The sequence below is a fragment of the Oncorhynchus gorbuscha genome, linkage group LG21, assembly GCF_021184085.1.
Source record: "Oncorhynchus gorbuscha isolate QuinsamMale2020 ecotype Even-year linkage group LG21, OgorEven_v1.0, whole genome shotgun sequence".
NCBI lineage: Eukaryota > Metazoa > Chordata > Actinopteri > Salmoniformes > Salmonidae > Oncorhynchus > Oncorhynchus gorbuscha.
The window spans coordinates 12625732-12648640 of NC_060193.1; the positions used below are offsets into that span (position 1 = coordinate 12625732).

The 22909-nt window shown below is 41.6% G+C and overlaps 1 protein-coding gene across 3 annotated transcripts; it reads left to right on the forward strand.

Moving 5' to 3' along the window:
* The first annotated feature begins 300 nt into the window (after positions 1-300).
* LOC124008390 (mucin-2-like) lies at positions 301-12716 on the forward strand. 3 transcript variants are annotated; one of them, XM_046319636.1, is made up of 11 exons: positions 301-5778; positions 5959-6074; positions 6176-6237; positions 6385-6515; positions 7791-7862; positions 8304-8469; positions 9785-9940; positions 11170-11288; positions 11719-11837; positions 12056-12241; positions 12392-12716. In XM_046319636.1, exons 1-10 carry the CDS (start codon positions 321-323, stop codon positions 12215-12217), a joined length of 6561 nt encoding a protein of 2186 aa, XP_046175592.1. In that variant the 5' UTR covers positions 301-320; the 3' UTR covers positions 12218-12241; positions 12392-12716. The 3 variants fall into 3 exon arrangements, with proteins under 3 accessions (XP_046175592.1, XP_046175593.1, XP_046175591.1); XM_046319637.1 differs by having other exon boundaries at positions 12056-12230; XM_046319635.1 differs by having other exon boundaries at positions 12056-12716.
* Positions 12717-22909: the final 10193 nt, after the last annotated feature.

A 22909-nucleotide genomic window follows, 5' to 3' on the forward strand; every position in this document is an offset into this window, starting at 1 on the left:
TGACCATGACACCAGAATCAACCAAAGACACAATGGAAACAACTACAGCTATGTCCTCAAGTGTAACAGAAACTTCAACCAGTACCTCGACAGAAACAAGTCCATCACAACCTTCTACGATTACCAGTGAGCCTGCCACTACAAATGAACTAACTTCAGCAGTCACGGATGGGCAAATATCTTCCACTACCGTTGGATTCTCATCTACCCAGGGAACTGAAAGTACAACTGCAGAGCCAACTGACTCCACAACTGCAGCGGGAACGACCCTTGAAGATCACACAACAACTTTAGAAATAACAACAATTCCAGCTGAAACAATGACCATTGTTACACAAGAACCATCAGCTAGCCCAGACACTGTGACAAGCCCATCTCCCACGATCACTTCTGGTCACACAACAGTGCCCTCTGAAGTTACAAGTGAGTCTCTAACTAGCACTGCTGGAACCTCAACATCAAGTGAGGCATCAACAACAACTTCTGAAGCAAACACATCTGCTGAAGAATCGACAGCGACCTCAGCTGGTTTAACAAGTGCAACTGTGGAAGCTATGTTTTCAACAACGGCAGTGACCATGACACCAGAATACACCAAAGACACAATGGAAACAACTACAGCTATGTCCTCAAGTGTAACAGAAACCTCAAACAGTACCTCGACAGAAACAAGTCCATCACAACCTTCTACGATTACCAGTGAGCCTGCCACTACAAATGAACTAACTTCAGCAGTCACGGATGGGCAAATATCTTCCACTACCGTTGGACTCTCATCTACCCAGGGAACTGAAAGTACAACTGCAGAGCCAACTGACTCCACAACTGCAGCGGGAACGACCCTTGAAGATCACACAACAACGTTAGAAATGTCAACAATTCCAGCTGAAACAATGACCATTGTTACACAAGAACCATCAGCTAGCCCAGACACTGTGACAAGCCCATCTCCCACGATCACTTCTGGTCACACAACAGTGCCCTCTGAAGTTACAAGTGAGTCTCTAACTAGCACTGCTGGTACCTCAACATCAAGTGAGGCATCAACAACAACTTCTGAAGCAAACACATCTGCTGAAGAATCGACAGCGACCTCAGCTGGTTTAACAAGTGCAACTGTGGAAGCTATGTTTTCAACAACGGCAGTGACCATGACACCAGAATACACCAAAGACACAATGGAAACAACTACAGCTATGTCCTCAAGTGTAACAGAAACCTCAAACAGTACCTCGACAGAAACAAGTCCATCACAACCTTCTACGATTACCAGTGAGCCTGCCACTTCAAATGAACTAACTTCAGCAGTCACGGACGGGCAAATATCTTCCACTACCGTTGGATTCTCATCTACCCAGGGAACTGAAAGTACAACTGCAGAGCCAACTGACTCCACAACTGCAGCGGGAACGACCCTTGAAGATCGCACAACAACTTTAGAAATAACAACAATTCCAGCTGAAACAATGACCATTGTTACACAAGAACCATCAGCTAGCCCAGACACTGTGACAAGCCCATCTCCAACGATCACTTCTGGTCACACAACAGTGCCCTCTGAAGTTACAAGTGAGTCTCTAACTAGCACTGCTGGAACCTCAACATCAAGTGAGGCATCAACAACAACTTCTGAAGCAAACACATCTGCTGAAGAATCGACAGCGACCTCAGCTGGTTTAACAAGTGCAACTGTGGAAGCTACGTTTTCAACAACGGCAGTGACCATGACACCAGAATCAACCAAAGCCACAATGGAAACAACTACAGCTATGTCCTCAAGTGTAACAGAAACCTCAACCAGTACCTCGACGGAAACAAGTCCCTCACAACCTTCTACGATTACCAGTGAGCCTGCCACTACAAATGAACTAACTTCAGCAGTCACGGATGGGCAAATATCTTCCACTACCGTTGGACTCTCATCTACCCAGGGAACTGAAAGTACAACTGCAGAGCCAACTGACTCCACAACTGCAGCGGGAACGACCCTTGAAGATCGCACAACAGCTTTAGAAATAACAACAATTCCAGCTGAAACAATGACCATTGTTACACAAGAACCATCAGCTAGCCCAGACACTGTGACAAGCCCATCTCCCACGATCACTTCTGGTCACACAACAGTGCCCTCTGAAGTTACAAGTGAGTCTCCAACTAGCACTGCTGGTACCTCAACATCAAGTGAGGCATCAACAACAACTTCTGAAGCAAACACATCTGCTGAAGAATCGACAGCGACCTTAGCTGGTTTAACAAGTGCAACTGTGGAAGCTACGTTTTCAACAACGGCAGTGACCATGACACCAGAATCAACCAAAGACACAATGGAAACAACTACAGCTATGTCCTCAAGTGTAACAGAAACTTCAACCAGTACCTCGACAGAAACAAGTCCATCACAACCTTCTACGATTACCAGTGAGCCTGCCACTTCAAATGAACTAACTTCAGCAGTCACGGACGGGCAAATATCTTCCACTACCGTTGGATTCTCATCTACCCAGGGAACTGAAAGTACAACTGCAGAGCCAACTGACTCCACAACTGCAGCGGGAACGACCCTTGAAGATCGCACAACAACTTTAGAAATAACAACAATTCCAGCTGAAACAATGACCATTGTTACACAAGAACCATCAGCTAGCCCAGACACTGTGACAAGCCCATCTCCAACGATCACTTCTGGTCACACAACAGTGCCCTCTGAAGTTACAAGTGAGTCTCTAACTAGCACTGCTGGAACCTCAACATCAAGTGAGGCATCAACAACAACTTCTGAAGCAAACACATCTGCTGAAGAATCGACAGCGACCTCAGCTGGTTTAACAAGTGCAACTGTGGAAGCTACGTTTTCAACAACGGCAGTGACCATGACACCAGAATCAACCAAAGCCACAATGGAAACAACTACAGCTATGTCCTCAAGTGTAACAGAAACCTCAACCAGTACCTCGACGGAAACAAGTCCCTCACAACCTTCTACGATTACCAGTGAGCCTGCCACTACAAATGAACTAACTTCAGCAGTCACGGATGGGCAAATATCTTCCACTACCGTTGGACTCTCATCTACCCAGGGAACTGAAAGTACAACTGCAGAGCCAACTGACTCCACAACTGCAGCGGGAACGACCCTTGAAGATCACACAACAACGTTAGAAATGTCAACAATTCCAGCTGAAACAACGACCATTGTTACACAAGAACCATCAGCTAGCCCAGACACTGTGACAAGCCCATCTCCCACGATCACTTCTGGTCACACAACAGTGCCCTCTGAAGTTACAAGTGAGTCTCTAACTAGCACTGCTGGTACCTCAACATCAAGTGAGGCATCAACAACAACTTCTGAAGCAAACACATCTGCTGAAGAATCGACAGCGACCTCAGCTGGTTTAACAAGTGCAACTGTGGAAGCTATGTTTTCAACAACGGCAGTGACCATGACACCAGAATCAACCAAAGACACAATGGAAACAACTACAGCTATATCCTCAAGTGTAACAGAAACTTCAACCAGTACCTCGACAGAAACAAGTCCATCACAACCTTCTACGATTACCAGTGAGCCTGCCACTAAAAATGAACTAACTTCAGCAGTCACGGACGGGCAAATATCTTCCACTACCGTTGGACTCTCATCTACCCAGGGAACTGAAAGTACAACTGCAGAGCCAACTGACTCCACAACTGCAGCGGGAACGACCCTTGAAGATCACACAACAACGTTAGAAATGTCAACAATTCCAGCTGAAACAACGACCATTGTTACACAAGAACCATCAGCTAGCCCAGACACTGTGACAAGCCCATCTCCCACGATCACTTCTGGTCACACAACAGTGCCCTCTGAAGTTACAAGTGAGTCTCTAACTAGCACTGCTGGAACCTCAACATCAAGTGAGGCATCAACAACAACTTCTGAAGCAAACACATCTGCTGAAGAATCGACAGCGACCTCAGCTGGTTTAACAAGTGCAACTGTGGAAGCTACGTTTTCAACAACGGCAGTGACCATGACACCAGAATACACCAAAGCCACAATGGAAACAACTACAGCTATGTCCTCAAGTGTAACAGAAACCTCAACCAGTACCTCGACGGAAACAAGTCCCTCACAACCTTCTACGATTACCAGTGAGCCTGCCACTACAAATGAACTGACTTCAGCAGTCACGGACGGGCAAATATCTTCCACTACCGTTGGACTCTCATCTACCCAGGGAACTGAAAGTACAACTGCAGAGCCAACTGACTCCACAACTGCAGCGGGAACGACCCTTGAAGATCACACAACAACGTTAGAAATGTCAACAATTCCAGCTGAAACAACGACCATTGTTACACAAGAACCATCAGCTAGCCCAGACACTGTGACAAGCCCATCTCCCACGATCACTTCTGGTCACACAACAGTGCCCTCTGAAGTTACAAGTGAGTCTCTAACTAGCACTGCTGGAACCTCAACATCAAGTGAGGCATCAACAACAACTTCTGAAGCAAACACATCTGCTGAAGAATCGACAGCGACCTCAGCTGGTTTAACAAGTGCAACTGTGGAAGCTATGTTTTCAACAACGGCAGTGACCATGACACCAGAATCAACCAAAGACACAATGGAAACAACTACAGCTATGTCCTCAAGTGTAACAGAAACTTCAACCAGTACCTCGACAGAAACAAGTCCATCACAACCTTCTACGATTACCAGTGAGCCTGCCACTTCAAATGAACTAACTTCAGCAGTCACGGATGGGCAAATATCTTCCACTACCGTTGGACTCTCATCTACCCAGGGAACTGAAAGTACAACTGCAGAGCCAACTGACTCCACAACTGCAGCGGGAACGACCCTTGAAGATCACACAACAACGTTAGAAATGTCAACAATTCCAGCTGAAACAACGACCATTAATACACAAGGACCATCAACTAGCCCAACGATAGAAGCAATAACCATAACACAGTCTCCAACTCCCACATCTACCACACCCTTTCTAACTACTCAAACTACATTACCTTTCACAACCACACCCAACACACCATCAACTACATCAACTACCACACCTTCTACAACCACCCTAATTACATCAACTACCGCACCTACAACTACATTAACTACACCTACCACACCTTCTCCAACTACCCTAACTACATCAACTACACATTCTACTACACCTATCCCAACTACCCCTTCTACTACACCTATCCCAACTACCCCTTCTACTACCCCTTCTACTACACCTATCCCAACTACCCCTTCTAATACACCTACCCCATCAACTACACCTACCACACCTTCTCCAACTACCCTAACTACATCAACTACACATTCTACTACACCTATCCCAACTACCCCTTCTACTACACCTATCCCAACTACCCCTTCTACTACCCCTTCTACTACACCTATCCCAACTACCCCTTCTACTACACCTATCCCAACTACCCCTTCTACTACCCCTTCTACTACACCTATCCCAACTACCCCTTCTACTACCCCTTCTACTACACCTATCCCAACTACCCCTTCTACTACACCTATCCCAACTACCCCTTCTACTACACCTACCCATTCTACTACACCTACCCCAACTATCCCTTATACTACACCTATCCCAACTACCCCTTCTAATACACCTACCCATTCTAATACACCTACTTCAACTACCCCAACTAACCCTTCTACTGCATCCAGTCCAACTTCTACAACTGCATCTGCTTCATTGACGTCAACTTCACTCTCAACAACTGGACCTCCGATAATTGTGACTGTGGGTGAGTGATCACATGACCTGACCAGGAAATACTCTGATACTACTAGGGCTTGGAGGTTTTTTGTCAGTAAAAAACGGCCAGTCCTATGGAATATACTGTCCTGGTTTATCTAACTACTACTGGTCCATAAATGGTCTAATTGTTGTTCCTTATCATCCTATTCATGTCAATGAACTACAGACACTATTGAAGTATCAACAGATGTCACTGTTAGACTCAACAAAACATTTAAAGAAGAATACAGTCACCCGTCAACACAGGAATACCAAGATTTCACAAAAAATTTCACCAACGATGTAAGTGCCTAATTTACATACTCTTTTTTAATGATACATGTATAATCTTAATGAGCTCATTAATAGTAACTAACTGAGCTATAACGACTTATGTTTTCCAGATGACCTTACTGTACAACCGCACTATTAACAATTTTATCGGCATAGTAATAATAGGACTCAGGTATGTGAACATTTGAGGAAACATTGCAACAAAGAGGCAGTACGCATGTACATTAAACACTTACTTTAAAAGGTTAGTTGAACCTCTTTTTAGAACGTCTATTTAAAATGTGGAACCTTTTTTTGGAATCTCTTCGCTCTCTATCAGGAATGGCAGTGTCGTGGTGGAGCATGTGGTTCTACTGCGCATAGAGAATGGGAAGAACCTAAGTAATGAGATTGCTGAGTCAGAAAAACAAATCAAGGACATTCTCAATGCGGCCAAAAACTGCACCACAGGTCAGTAACCGACTACAAATCAAATCAAATCAAAATCCAATCAAATTTATTTATATAGCCCTTTTTACATCAGCTGATATCTCAAAGTGCTGTACAGAAACCCAGCCTAAAACTCAAAACAGCAAGCATGCAGGTGAAGAAGCAGGGTGGCTTGGAAAAAGCCATCCTAGCAAGGCCAAAACCTAGGAAGAAACCTAGAGAGGAACCAGGCTATGAGGGGTGGCCAGTCCTCTTCTGGCTGTGCCGGGTGGAGATTATAACAGAACATGGCCAAAATGTTCAAATGTTCATAAATTATCGGCATGGTCAAATAATAATAATCACAGTAGTTGTTGAGAGTGCAACAATTCAGCATCTCAGGAGTAAGTGTCAGCTGGCTTTTCATAGCCGATCATTGAGAGTATCTCTACCGCTCCTGCTGTCTCTAGAGAGTTGAAAACAGCAGGTCTGGGACAGGTAGCATGTCCGGTGAACAGGTCAGGGTTCCATAGCCGCAGGCAGAACAGTTGAAACTGGAGCAGCAGCAGGGCCGGGTGGACTGGGGACAGGAAGGAGTCATCATGCCAGGTAGCCTTGAGGCATGGGCCGAGGGCTCAGGTCCTCCTCCGCCGAGAGAGAAAGAAAGAAAACATTTGAGAGAGCATACTTAAATTCACACAGGACACCGGATAAGACAGGAGAAGTACTCCAGATATAACAGACTGGCCCTAGCCCCCCGACACATAAACTACTGCAGCATAAATACTGGAGGCTGAGACAGGAGGGGTCAGGAGACACTGTGGCCCCATCCTATGATACCCCCGGACAGGGCCAAACAGGCAGGATATAACCCCACCCACTTTGCCAAAGCACAGCCCTCACACCACTGGAGGGATATCTTCAACCACCAACTTACCATCCTGAGACAAGGCCAAGTATAGCTAGTCAGACTACAGACACTTACGATATTAGAAACCGGTTAAGTAGGCCAGAGCGAAACACTCTGAATTTATGAATGGACAATCTGTCAATGTTCTGAATTTCCGAACACCCCGAGAGCGTACTCTGGCACTCCAGATTTGAATTAACGATTACACCCTACGTTGTTAAAATAACATATTAGACCTGAGTTAGCTGACCAATGTGTATGACATTAAAGAAAAGTAAGAAAAATTACCACTCGTAAACTTTACATTGACGAAAAAATTCTACTGCGTCATTAAAAGATGGTATTATTGACAAATCACGTGTCAAATCATTTGTTTTGTATAACAAACCTTTCTGTTGCATTCACAGGCCAAGTAGGCTGTATTGGGGTGGACATAATTGGAGATGTCATAGTAAAAAATTCCACATTTGATAAAGAATGTAAGTACACTAAAGCCTATATTTGTGAGTCCACACCAGGGTATCTATGGATATCCTTTCAACACATTTTAGTGAATGAGGTTATACTGTAAAGCTGTTCCTACCAGGTTTGGGGTCAGTTACTGTAATTCAGAACACCAAGAGTGTGCAAAACTGTCACCAAGGCAAAAGGTGGCTACTTTCAAGAATTTAAAATATAACATATTTTGAATTGTTTAACACTTTTTGGTTACTACATTATTCCATATGTGTTATTTCATAGTTTTGATGTCGTCACTATTATTTATCAATGTAGAAAATAGTACAAATAAAGAAAGACCCTTGAATGAGTAGGTTTGTCCAAACCTTTGAAAAATTCCAATTCATCTCCTGCATTGACTTTTAACATAATTTTGGACTTTGAACTTAATATTATTTTAACTTACCATCGTCTTTGTGTAGCGGTATGCGACACGGCCAAACTAGATAAGGACTTGAGGATATACTACCATGCAGCACAAATAGATGGGCGACTGGTCTGTGTCTCTCCCTGTGCCCCCGGACACAACAGGGGAAAGAACTGCAACACTGGCACCTGTAGTATGTCAAGGGACGGTCCGGTCTGCAGGTAAGAGTATTACCTCTTATGACTTCTTATAACATACAACATATAGCATAATATACAACATATAGACAACATACAACATATAGACAACATACAACATATAGACAACATACAACATACAACATATAGACAACATACAACATATAGACAACATACAACATACAACATATAGACAACATACAACATATAGACAACATACAACATATAGACAACATACAACATATAGACAACATACAACATACAGACAACATACAACATACAACATATAGACAACATACAACATATAGACAACATACAACATATAGACAACATACAACATACAACATATAGACAACATACAACATATAGACAACATACAACATACAACATACAATATATAGACAACGTACAACATATAGACAACATACAACATATAGACAACATACAACATATAGACAACATACAACATATAGACAACATACAACATACAGACAACATACAACATACAGACAACATACAACATATAGACAACATACAACATATAGACAACATACAACATATAGACAACATACAACATATAGACAACATACAACATACAGACAACATACAACATATAGACAACATACAACATATAGACAACATACAACATATAGACAACATACAACATACAACATATAGACAACATACAACATATAGACAACATACAACATACAACATACAACATACAACATACAATATATAGACAACGTACAACATATAGACAACATACAACATATAGACAACATACAACATATAGACAACATACAACATATAGAGAACATACAACATATAGACAACATACAACATATAGACAACATACAACATATAGACAACATACAACATATAACCAACACGCTAAATATACTAAATATACTAAATATAGCCATACTAAATATAGCCAACATACTACATATACTTTCGCAAGGCACTGTATAACCAACATACAACATATAGCACACATACAACATATAGCCAGCACACTAAATATAGCCAACATACTACATATATAACACATAGCCAACATACAACACATACAACATGTAGACAACATACTACATATACAACATATAGCCAACATACTACATATATAACACATAGCCAACATACAACACATACAACATGTAGACAACATACAACATATCGCCAACGTACAACACATACAACATATCGCCAACATACAACATATCGCCAACATACAACATATCACCAACATACTAGCCAACATATAGCCAACATAAAACCAGCGCAATGACTCCACTTTACCCTCCATCCTTCTGTGTCCCATCCACCACCCACACAGATGTAACCAGGACTACTGGTACCTAGACTCCGATTGCTTCGGTCCTATCCTGAAGAGGGACCTCTTTGCCGCGCTACTGACCCTGGCAGGACTGGCGATAGCAGCCGTGGGGGTCATGGTGGTCTATGTGCCCTGGCATAGACGACAATTACATAGGTGAGACTGACTACACATCAACACAGTAGCTAAAAATATCAGGGACAACATAAAGAGTGACATAAATGTTTACGTGCAGTAAGTGAAGCCTTCACCATCTAGTCATGAGAGATCCCTTCACCACCTAGTCACGAGACAAGCCTTCACCACCTAGTCACGAGAGAAGCCTTCACCATCTAGTCACGAGACAAGCCTTCAACATCTAGTCACGAGACAAGCCTTCACCATCTAGTCACGAGAGAAGCCTTCACCACCTAGTCACGAGACAAGCCTTCACCACCTAGTCACGAGACAAGCCTTCACCATCTAGTCACGAGACAAGCCTTCACCATCTAGTCACGAGAAGCCTTCACCATCTGGTCATGAGACAAGCCTTCACCATCTAGTCACGAGACAAATCTTCACCATCTAGTTCTGAGACAAGCCTTCACCATCTAGTCATGAGAGAACCCTTCACCATCTCGTCACGAGAGAAGCCTTCACTATCTAGTCATGAGAGAAACCTTCACCATCTAGTCACGAGAGAAGCCTTCACCATCTAGTCATGAGAGAAGCCTTCACCACCTAGTCACGAGAGAAGCCTTCACCATCTATTCATGAGACAAGCCTTCACCACCTAGTCACGAGAGAAGCCTTCACCATCTAGTCATGAGACAAGCCTTCACCATCTAGTCATGAGACAAGCCTTCACCACCTAGTCACGAGAGAAGCCTTCACCATCTAGTCACGAGACAAGCCTTCACCACCTAGTCACGAGACAAGCCTTCACCATCTAGTCACGAGACAAGCCTTCACCATCTAGTCACGAGACAAGCAAGCCTTCACCATCTAGTCACGAGACAAGCCTTCACCATCTAGTCACGAGAAGCCTTCACCATCTGGTCACGAGACAAGCCTTCACCATCTAGTCATGAGAGAAGCCTTCACCACCTAGTCACGAGAGAAGCATTCACCACCTAGTCACGAGACAAGCCTTCACCATCTAGAGAAGCTAATGTGTAGATTTGTAAAGCTAAAACAACAGGAGTAAGATGTTGGCACAGACAACAAGCCTGTAGGTGAAACACAATATGTATTACAAAGCTATGCATTTGTTTAGAATTTGGATATGATGATATATTAGCAATCAATGACACCAACCAATAATTATTCTCAAAACAATGATCATACTACGATAATCAGCAATGTACGGTCATAAAGTGAGTTTCTTCTCTCCCCCTTTCCTTCAGGGTGAAAGATATCCATACTGGACAAGTTAACCAGTGGCTGGAGGAAGACTTTGAATGGCCCAACAGGTCAAATATAGGTGGCCACTTGGTTGGTTCAAGTAGTACCACAGTCCTAACAGGTACACTGTCTAAAGACTATTTTGCCTCACCTGTCATAGGTTATTGCTCGAATTGTGTTTTAAGGGGTACATTTATAATATGCCATTCTTATACATTATTTTACTTTTATCTGACCTAGTTTTGATTCTGTGCTCTTTTATGATCCTATTCTGGATGTTCCATTTCTTAGTATTTGTAATTGAACACTGTATTGCTGAAGAAGAACTTGTCAGTGAGCATTTCTCTGTATTGTTTCCACCTGCTTTTTCCTGTGGACGTAACACATAAACTTTGATTTCATTTTACTTAAAAAAGTGTGGCTTAATGCTACCCCCTTCCAGAAAATGTATTTTAAAATATTCTTATCTGTAGAGTACCTTGGCATGTTTTAAAACATGAGTATCTTCAGTGGACCGTTTGTAAATATAATTTTTGTCCCCTTTTATACAGAGAATGAGCCTAACCCACCTTATGGGGGCCGAGTGGGCTTGCAGTACGACGCAGAGGGAGATTCCCTGTCATCCTCCAGTACAAGGCTGCCGTCTCCCTACCATGGAACACAGGCACAGGTGGGGATCTATTTTAGGTATCCTAGATGCCATCTCCTGCTGCGGTGCCTTTGAGCAAGGCACTTGACTTAACCCATGGCTCACCCTTGTTTCCGACCCTTCCGTGTGTTTGGGAGACGAGTGCATGTTACTTAAACGGTTTAAAGGCAACATTTAAAAAAAATCCATGTTCTGAAAATGACAATGGACAATCAAGTCTTCTATTTCTTCTTCAAAAGGTGTCCAGGAGGCCTGAGATCATTTGCCATGACTACAGTTCCTGGGGTGCTGATAGGGACGCCATTCAAGTCATACAGACTACTGCCACCTCGTCAGGGCAGCATTTTACATTGAGTGACCCTGGCAGCCAATCAGTGGAGGGAACGGAATGTTCATCATAATGCTGTCAAATATGTATGTAATAGGTATGGATGGCCCTCGTGAACTGTTTCAGCCTTCTGGGTGTGCTCTTTCCAAGTAAATTACTACATGATTGAGGACACACAGAGGAGCTAGTGATCACTTTAGAAACCTATTCCATACTCAAATACCTGTTTTTAAATATTCCCTGACAGCTTAGGATCAGCATACCGGAGATACGGACTTACTCTGAGATCTAGTGGGACATCCTCAACTCTTAAAAAACAGAACTGGACAAAGAACAGGATAATACATTTAACGAAGTGTTTCTCATCGACCAACGGAATAAAGCAGAAGGAAAAAGGATCACTTAACGGACAGTCTCCTCTTTGGGAGCGAAGCCTGAATCACGGTTGTGGGATGATGCTTTATTAACACTACACAGGATTGTCCAACGAAGTATGGAGTCACTGATACAGGAGGATGTGAAACCCAACCTCAGCTTCATTAATGGAATAATCTGCTCTCAAATCAATCAACCTATCAGGATATCAGGAAACAACATGTTTTAAATGCTCTACTTCAGTGACGCATGTTTACAATAAATCTGCATAATGATATATGTTGCTTGTACCAGTTTACCAATTAGCATGGCTTCTTTTGCACTTTAATACCACAACAAATTAATGTAAATAATGTTGTAATATCACATGTATATAACAATCGGTCTTTATATAGAACAGACATTGCACTGTGGTAGTTCTTATAAAATCAAAACATATTTAAAATGTGTACCAAAAACTAAAAACTTTCCCGACTCATTTTTGTGAACTGCATAATGTCAAACCAATAATACAATATTGTATCACACATAAATAGAACAATAAACGCATCTGATGAAATTGGCAGTCAAATGAACAGTGAATGAAGGCCAAAGTGAGCCATGTCTAATCAGTGCCGCATTCTCTTGATCTTGTTGTTTGGCTGTATGTCCAACGTTCTTTGGCTGTGCGCTCATCTCATCTTTTCCTGTGCTCAAGCTCTAATTTACGTTACTCCTACTTTGCCTTTAGTTCTAACTCCCTTGGTTGAACATCTACGGGACTCACCCCACTACCCGTAGCACCCTTATCATCAGTCCTCCACCAATCAGCACTTTGACCACTGCTTTTGGATTGCCTGGTGCCACTCTGATGTCATAATTCTTAGTGATGATGAGCAGATTCACCTTCGTACATGTATCCATCTCCCATGTAGGGTTTTCCACAAATGCTTCCAATGAGCCTGTGTGATTTTGCAACTTATAAAATGATTCCACTAGTCTTATAACCCATTAGGGTGGATGTCAGTGACAGCAACTCTACCACAAAAGTGTATTTTCAACACTCAAATATCTGAGCACAGCAGAGCCTCACAGTCTGAGATTAGAGCAACTATCACAGGAAACAAAATCCCGGACGAGCCCCCTTTCTGTTACGTTCCCCAGCAAGAAACCAAAACATTTCACTCAAACAGAAGGAGGAACTAACAAAGAGTCACTAACAACCAAAACAAAAGGGAAGCGGGGATGATCATCTAAAAGATTGTTTTTAGGAATATCTAATATAACACCGTCAACTGACGGTGTTAATCAGAGAGAATAAAGTAGACGGCACGGGTCAACATTTTTGATTGATGTCCCTGATGACGTGTACATGTCCAAATATGGGCCTCCGGCCAGGCCATCCTGTTCCTGTGGTCACGTGTTAGAGGGTGTGTTATTTTATATCTATATTGCATCCTTTGAAGTAGTCATGCTGATTGATGTCTAGGGACCTGGTTGAACTGGGAGGGGTTCAGTGTTTGAACTTTTGAAAGTGTATGGCCCCCCACCACCAGTTTTTTTGTCCTTATGGTTGCTATCTATGAAGCAGGAATGTGTGTGTGTGTGTGTGTGTTAGAAACAAGGTCCCTTGGCATTGTGTCCATTTCAAGCTTTAAACAACAATTAAACAGCCATCTAAATAATGTTTCCCAGCCTAGTTTCCTATTTAGTTCTCTTTATATGTACAGGCACAGAGCTTCCAGATGGCTCCAGCCTAAGGATTGTCAGTGCATGTACACCTGGGGAGATTAGAACCCCAAAGAAAAGATCCTAAAAGTAATTTCAGATTCAGGTTTATCATGACAGCCTCTTTATGAAAGGCCTTTACTTATGGCTAAACAGCTTCTACACAGCTTATTAATTAATGCTGTGGGATGATGAAATTAGGTGTTTCTAGGAGGGCTTAAACAAATCTACGGTGAAACAAACATGTACACTTTACACACATATTTATTTACATTTAAAAAGACCACAGTAACATGACAGAATTTGTGCAAATGCGACAAAATCTGCTTGTGGATATTAAATATACAACAGTAGTATTCGGTAACAAACAATATGTGTTAAACATGTGGCACAGGCAATCATGACAGCCTCTTAATGAAAGGCCTTTACTTATGGCTAAACAGTTTTCTACACATCTTATTCATTAATGATGTGGGCATACCCAGAATTTACATGCAGGACGGTTGATCGACACATGGAGGGAAAACTTATGGAGTTTTCATGGAGCGGGCAAGCGTCTTTGCGTTGGTGAATTCGAAACGGATAATGGTCAGGGCTAACCAGACCCTTTATCTGTAAGAAATAGTAAACATTTTGAATTATAACGTGTTAAAATGTATGTACTAAATATTTTGAATTAAATCACTGGTTTTAAAAATGTATCTCACGCTTTAACGATAGGGGAAGAGGTAATTTCATATTTCGGTTTAGGGGAAGAGGTCATTTCATATTTCGGTTTAGGGGGGTTATTAACTTTATGGAAAACAATATTCACACTATGTGGATTATAAACATGTACATACATAGAGAGCCAACACATCAAGATCTAACAGGGATGAGTGGGGATTCATAGTACAACAGGAGTCTTATGTAACCTGCAATACGTGTTAAATATGTTTTACATACATCCACGACTGAATGGTTTCACAAACTCCCTTTAAAGGTTTTGTAAGAAAGTTGTAACAGGCCTCATTCAACAGTCTAGAGATGAACCTAGAGACACCAAAAACATCAATGTTTAGAGCAGCTTGGAGATTATTCATTAAAATACACATGCAGGGTACTGAATTAAAGCTACACTCGTTGTGAATCCAGGCAACAAGTCAGATTTTTAAAATGCTTTTCAACGAAAGCATGAGAAGCTATTATCTGATAGCATGTAACACCCCAAAAGACCCGCAGGGGATGTAAACAAAATAATTAGCATAGTCGGCGCGACACAAAACGCACAAATAAAATATAAAACATTCATTACCTTTGACCATCTTCTTTGTTGGCACTCCTAGATGTCCCATAAACATCACTATTGGGTCTTTTTTCGATTAAATCGGTCTATATATAGCCTAGATATCGATCTATGAAGACTGTGATCAATGGAAAAAAATTGCGTTTTATAACGTAACGTCATTTTTTTAAATTAAAAAAGTCGACGATAAACTTACACAAAACACTTCAAAATACTTTTGTAATGCAACTTTAGGTATTAGTAAACATTAATAAGCGATCAAATTGATCACGAGGCGATGTATATTCTATAGCTGTACGTCTGGAAATAATGTCCGGGTAAATCTCAACCAAAATATCCAGTCGGAGACCGGAAGAAAGGCGCTACCTTGTGTCAGTTTGACCAAGAAACAAATCGTAGGCAAATGACAAGACTGTTGACATCGTGTGGAAGCTGTAGGTATTGCAACCTCGGCCCCATTTAATGTGGTTCACATTCAACAATGGGTTCTAGTGGCACATGGATATATTTTCGCATTTTCAGTGATCAGATTTTCCTGCGCTTTTCGATGAAACGCACGTTCTGTTATAGTCACAGCCGTGATTTAACCAGTTTTATAAACGTCTGACCCTAACTGGGCTCAGGGGGGGGTCCTCTGATTTAGTTAAACTCAAAAGGGAATTGGAATTTCCTTCATTAATCACACAATTTTACAAACAGTATCATACTCACTCATTCATCTTATACAACAATTAGATGTTAACCTCATATCTGAGGCTATTATATAAACAGCGTTATGGCAATGTGGCCGCACCTTATCCCATGAAATTCCCCAAAATGTAACAAACGGACCAGTTCGTAGCTGGATCCTTCAGCAATCTTTTATACCTTGTCCGGAACATGAAATTTGATCGGACCTCCAGTTCTGTGAGGTGGAATAAATTCCTTTGTTCTCTATGAAACTTCACTCTCTCTCTCAATACTGTGTGGCCATGAGGCTAGGTCTTCTCAGGAATTTACGACCTCTCTCTGACCACAACTCTGGACGGTTTAGACTTAGAATATATGGACAACTACAAATACCTAGGTGTCTGGGTAGACTGTAAACTCTCCTTCCAGACTCACATTAAGCATCTCCAATCCAAAATTAAATCTAGAATCGGCTTCCAATTTCTCAACAAAGCATTCTTCACTCATGCTGCCAAACATACCCTCGTAAAACTGACCATCCTACCGATCCTCGACTTCGGCGATGTCATCTACAAAATAGCCTCCAACACTCTACTCAACTAATTGGATGCAGTCTATCACAGTGCCATCCGTTTTGTCACCAAAGCCCCATATACTACCTACCACTGCGACCTGTATGCTCTCGATGGCTGGCCCTCGCTTCATACTCGTCGCCAAACCCACTGGCTCCAGGTCATCTACAAGTCTTTGCTAGGTAAAACCCGCCTTATCTCAGCTCAATGGTTACCATAGCAGCACCCACCCGTAGCACGCGCTCCAGCAGGTATATCTCACTGGTCACTGGTTGATGAATACCAGGCAATATTTAGATCACCCAGAAAATATACCTCTCTGTTGATGTCACATACACTATATATCCAAAAGTATGTTGGCACCCCTTCAAATTAGTGGATTCGGCTATTTCAGCCACACCCGTTGCTTACAGGTGTATAAAATCAAGCACACAGCCATGCAATCTCCATAGACAAACATTGGCAGTAGAATGGCCTTCTTGAAGAGCTTAGGGACTTTAAATGTGGCACTGTCATTGGATGCCACCTTCCCAACAAGTCAGTTGGACAAATTTTTGCCCTGCTAGAGCTGTCCCAGTCAACTGAAACGTCTAGGAGCAACAATGGCCTAGCCGCGAAGTGGTAGCTGGCACAACGTCACAGAATGGGACCACTAAGTGCTGAAGCGTGTAAAAATTGCCTGTCCTTTGTTGCAACACTCACTATTGAGTTCCAAACTGCCTCTGGAAGCAAGGTCAGCACAAGAACTGTTAGTTGAGAGTTTCATGAAATGGTTTTCCATTGCCGAGCAGCCGCACACAAGCCTATCACCATGCGCAATGCCAAGCGTTGGCTGGAGTGGTGTAAAGCTCGCCACCATTGGACTCTGGATCAGTGGAAACGTGTTCTCTGGAGTGATAAATCATGCTTCACCATCTGGCAGTCCGATGTGTGAATCTGGGTTTAGCAGATGCCAGGAGAACCCCTCCCTGCCCCAATGCATAGTGTCAACTGTAAAGTTTGGTGGAGAATGAATAATGGTCTAGGGTTGTTTTTCATAGTTCGGCCTAGGTCCCTCAGTTCCAGAAAAGGAAAATCTTAAAGCTGCAGCATACCTTGACATTCAAGACCAGGCCCGGGCAACTCCAGTCCTTGTGTGCCTGATTGGTGTCACACTTTTTTTGATCAATAAATTATATATATTATATATATAATATATCATGAATATAATATATTAATATATATATTCAGTTAAAAATGAAATTAGTTTAAATAAGGTGTGTTTGCTAGGGATGGGGGAAAAGTGTGACTCCAATCAGGCCCCAATGGACTGGAATTGCCTAGGCCTGTTCTAGATGATACTGTGTTTCTAACTTTGTGGCAAGAGCTTGAAAAGGGCCCTTTCCTGTTTCAATATGACAATGCCCCTGTTCACAAAGCCAGGTCCATACAGAAACGGTTTGTCGAGATTGGTGTGGAAGAACTTGACTGGCCTGCACACAGCCCTGACCTCAACCTCATCAAACACCCTTTGGGATGAATTGGAACACCGACTGTGCGCCAGGCCTAATGGCCCAACATCTGTGCCCCGACATCACAAATGCTCTTGTGGCTGAATGGAAGCCAGTCCCCGCAGCAATGTTCCAACATCTAGTGGAAAGTTTCCCATTAGAGTGGAGGCTGTTATAACAGCAAAGGGGGGGACCAACTCCATATTAATGCCCATGATTTTGGAATGAGATGTTCGACCAATAGGTGTACACATACAAGTAGTGTAGATTATCAAGCAATTAAAACATATTATCTAGATACTTTCTGTCAGCACTTGGTGGTTTATAGCGGGCTTTAGGTGAGATGTGAACCTCTAGCCATATTACTTCAACAGCTTTAGACAAGAGATCCTCGCTAGGTTTTACAGGAATATGACTGAACAACAATGGCAACACCACCTCCACCATTGGCATTCCTGTATCTTCTGATGATATTGAAAAGATGTATTGCTACCACTGTATCATCAAAGGTATTATCTAAGTGAGTTTCAGAGATAGTCAGTATATGAGTGTTGTCTGTTACTAGCAAGTTATCGATTTCATGAACGTTCTTTCTTAGGCTACATAGTGTATATTAATGTGGGCTATTTTTAGCACTTTTCTGGGATTATTTATTGTTTTTATTGCTTTACTGGGAGGCTTATCAGAGGTAGACATGACATGATATGTTTGAGCCGTTGTGGACTAGGGCAAACAGCCTCAGTCCAAAGTATAACTCAGGTTCATAGTCGGATGATAACTGCTTAATCCCCTGTTTCCGCAGGAGGTTATTTGCCTTTTGGTAGGCCGCCATTGTAAATACGAATTTGTTCTTAACTGACTTGCCTAGTTAAATAAATGTCAAATAAATGTAAATAAAATACAATAGCTGTATGACTGACAGAGGCATTCAGGGGAGTTAGAGGGACATACATTAGGTTACTTACTACCAACACCCCTGGGACAATGTACATTTGCAGCACTATTACAACAACTCTGTGACACAATGGTAGGGATTATCTGAGCAGTGCTTGGGCCACTGATAAGTCATTGTCACAACGTAGCCGTGAAATGCTCAGAACGGATCCAGAATGTTTGCAGGGCATCATGTTAAATTGTGAATACACATGTGAAAGGTTGTGTGATCACGTGAAAATCCACATGTGAAATATCCGCACCTGTGAAGTTGTTCCAAAAACACATAATCACATGAAAATCCACTTGTGAGATGTGAAACTTCATGTGAAATATCATCACATGTGAAGTGTTCCAAAGCCACATGGTTTCACATGTGCAATATGTGAGAATTCCACATGTAAAAACATGGTGATTTACCACAAGTGGAATCATGTGTTTGTTTTTATAAGGGGGTTGGCCATTTTGCTATTTTTTTCAATCGCAGAATGTATCTTAAAATGTGTACATTAAATTATTATTTCATTTTTATTACCGTCGCAAGAGAACAGCAAACACTAGGGATGGGTGCTGATCAAACATTGCACAACATGCTCAAATGTGACCATGGCAGTTGGTTGGTTGAAGATAGTAGCTGTAATGTTCTGGGTGTAGTGGGTGAGAAGTCAGGCGCAGGAAGCAGAGAGTTCAGGGTAGTGCTACTTTAATGAACAAAACATTGAACATAAGCTAACCCCACGAAAACACAGGGCGCACAACAAAACCAATGCCCCAAACACGGGGACTTAAACTGTCCAGCAAAACCCACGAAAACACAGGGCACACAACAAAACCAATGCCCCAAACACGGGGACTTAAACTGTCCAGCAAAACCCACGAAAACACAGGGCACACAACAAAACCAATGCCCCAAACACGGGGACTTAAACTGTCCAGCAAAACCCACGAAAACACAGGGCACACAACAAAACCAATGCCCCAAACACGGGGACTTAAACTGTCCATCAAAACCCACGAAAACACAGGGCACACAACAAAACCAATGCCCCAAACACGGGGACTTAAACTGTCCAGCAAAACCCACGAAAACACAGGGCACACAACAAAACCAATGCCCCAAACACGGGGACTTAAACTGTCCATCAAAACCCACGAAAACACAGGGCACACAACAAAACCAATGCCCCAAACACGGGGACTTAAACTGTCCAGCAAAACCCACGAAAACACAGGGGGCACAACAAAACCAACGCCCCAAACACGGGGACTTAAACTGTCCAGCAAAACCCACGAAATGGCAAAACACGTAACTCACAGACGTGCACACAAGTTACACAAAACAAACCCGCACAAAGAACAGGAGGGCCGTAACCAGGTGTAACCAATAAACAGACAAGGAGGGGGAGAAAAGAATCAGTGGCAGCTAGTAGGCCAGTGACGACGACCACCGAGCACCACCCGAATGGGAAGGGGAGCCACCTTCAGTAGGTGTCGTGACAGTAGCATGATGCATCTAGTTACCAGCAAAACAAATGTCATACAGCCATTAACAATCCCTCCGTCATAATCACTTACTTATGCAACAGGAGTTGGAATTCTAAGGTTATCAATCAACTCTGTGGGGTACGAGTCTGAAATAATCATTCGATGTTCAAACCTATCCATCGATATGATATCTACAACAAGTGGATACTGAAGATAGTGTTTTTATGGGATAATGATGGTGAAATGCTATATCTTTGAATTAGCAAAATAACAAATATCTCTATCTTGTGTACTTATACACTACAGATGGATTCCACAGTTTGTATTGGCTTGATCCTTCTGTTGCAAGAATATATGAATTCATTCATTGTCAGTACGATAAAAAAAAGATAATATTTATTGCAGCCCCTGGAGTGTTAAACAAATATTATTTGCGTTGATATTTACAATCCTTTGTCATCTTTTTACAGTGGGAGCTCCATCACAGCTACAGATCTCTTATCTCTGACTGTGATGCCTTTGCCTACATTCCAGTGCCCTTGTGAAGTGACACAACGGCTATAATAAATATTCTAGAGCTCATAGAGAGCTGATAGTTAAGTGGCTGAACATTGAAACACGTAACAGCCTGTTTGACCCGGATAACCTCCCTGTAGTCACTTTATCATTGAATTTAAAGTATCATATGTTTCTCAGCTCTGAACCTCATTTAAACAGTGTTTGCTCCTTAGCAATCAAGGGTTTCCTGGGTGACCATGCTATGGATATACTACAGAGTTTTCTAATATTGATGGCTCTTATAGGTAAGACCCCATTCAAATGTTTAGTATTATATTTTTTCAATGGCAGATGTGATTTTAAACTGCAGTTAACAGTTGGTAACTTAAGATAGTATTAGTCATCAGCAATGCACACGCAATAGATATACAACTAAGTTCTCTCTTATTGATCGCTGCAAGACCCCATACTTATTATATATATGTACAGGATAAGATATATACTGTACTTCTGATTATTTTAATAGGTATTTATGATACAATTACATTTGTATTGATGCATTGATGTATTGTAATGTATGTAGTAATGTATTTATCAGTTGATGCTTGAAATCAATATCTTGTGAAAACACATTTTTAATGTTTTCCAACTTTGTGCATTTTGACAAATGGTAAGGAGTTATCCTTTATACTTGGTGATCATTTGAGAAATATTAAAGCTGAGTAGGGAATTGTTATAGAATAATTCTATTATACATTTTATGGAATGATAATAGATGAATGATATGAACATATAAAAGCTAATTTGCTGGTATGGATAGCACATTTGACTCTTAAAACTGAAAAGAAAATCTTGAACAATCTTTGAAATATCTCACCTGGAATTTAGGTTTGGTTTAGTGCTGATGTAGGATCAGGTTTGCCTTTCAGATCATAATGAACAAGACATGGGGGACCTGATCCTAAATCAGCACCCATACTCTGAGACACTGTGAATACAGGCCCTGGAGTGTGTTTTACATGGCATTTAGTTTTCAGATGTTTTTACATTGAAATAATAATAATACAGTACTAATACAGTATTTTATTTAATGTAACTCATGGACACTAAAAGATGTGTAAATACATCAATTTTAAGTGCATTTGTAAGGTAAAATATACGTTTCAACATATTGCAACACTGCAATGATGCTGAAAACCAAACGTATTGAACTTCCGAAAAACACACTCAAATATATGCATGGTATTTGTCGCAAATGTGAAGAGTATCAGTGAGTGAACTGGCAAATTATGGGAATGTTTATGTGACCTGAGTATTTGTGAAAAACTTGCAATGTGAATAGTCAAATTAGAGAAATTCCAATTTATAGTCAAACTATAGGCAAACATATAGTAGTCATTAAAGTAAGCCTTGTCCACGTCAGAACAACCTATAGGGCAAGAACCTCTGTTTCTGAAGAGGGACATTGGACATCAAATCACATTTTATTTGTCACATACACATGGTTAGCAGATGTTAATATGAGTGTAGCGAAATGCTTGTGCTTCTAGTTCCGACCATGCAGTAATATCTAACAAGGATTCTAACAATTCCACAACAACTACCTTATACACACTAATATAAAGGAATGAATAATAATATGTACATAAAAATATACAGTGGGGCAAAAAAGTATTTCGTCAGCCACCAAGATCTCACCCCGTGGAGTCAAAATGATCACAAGAACGGTGAGCAAAAATCCCAGAACCACA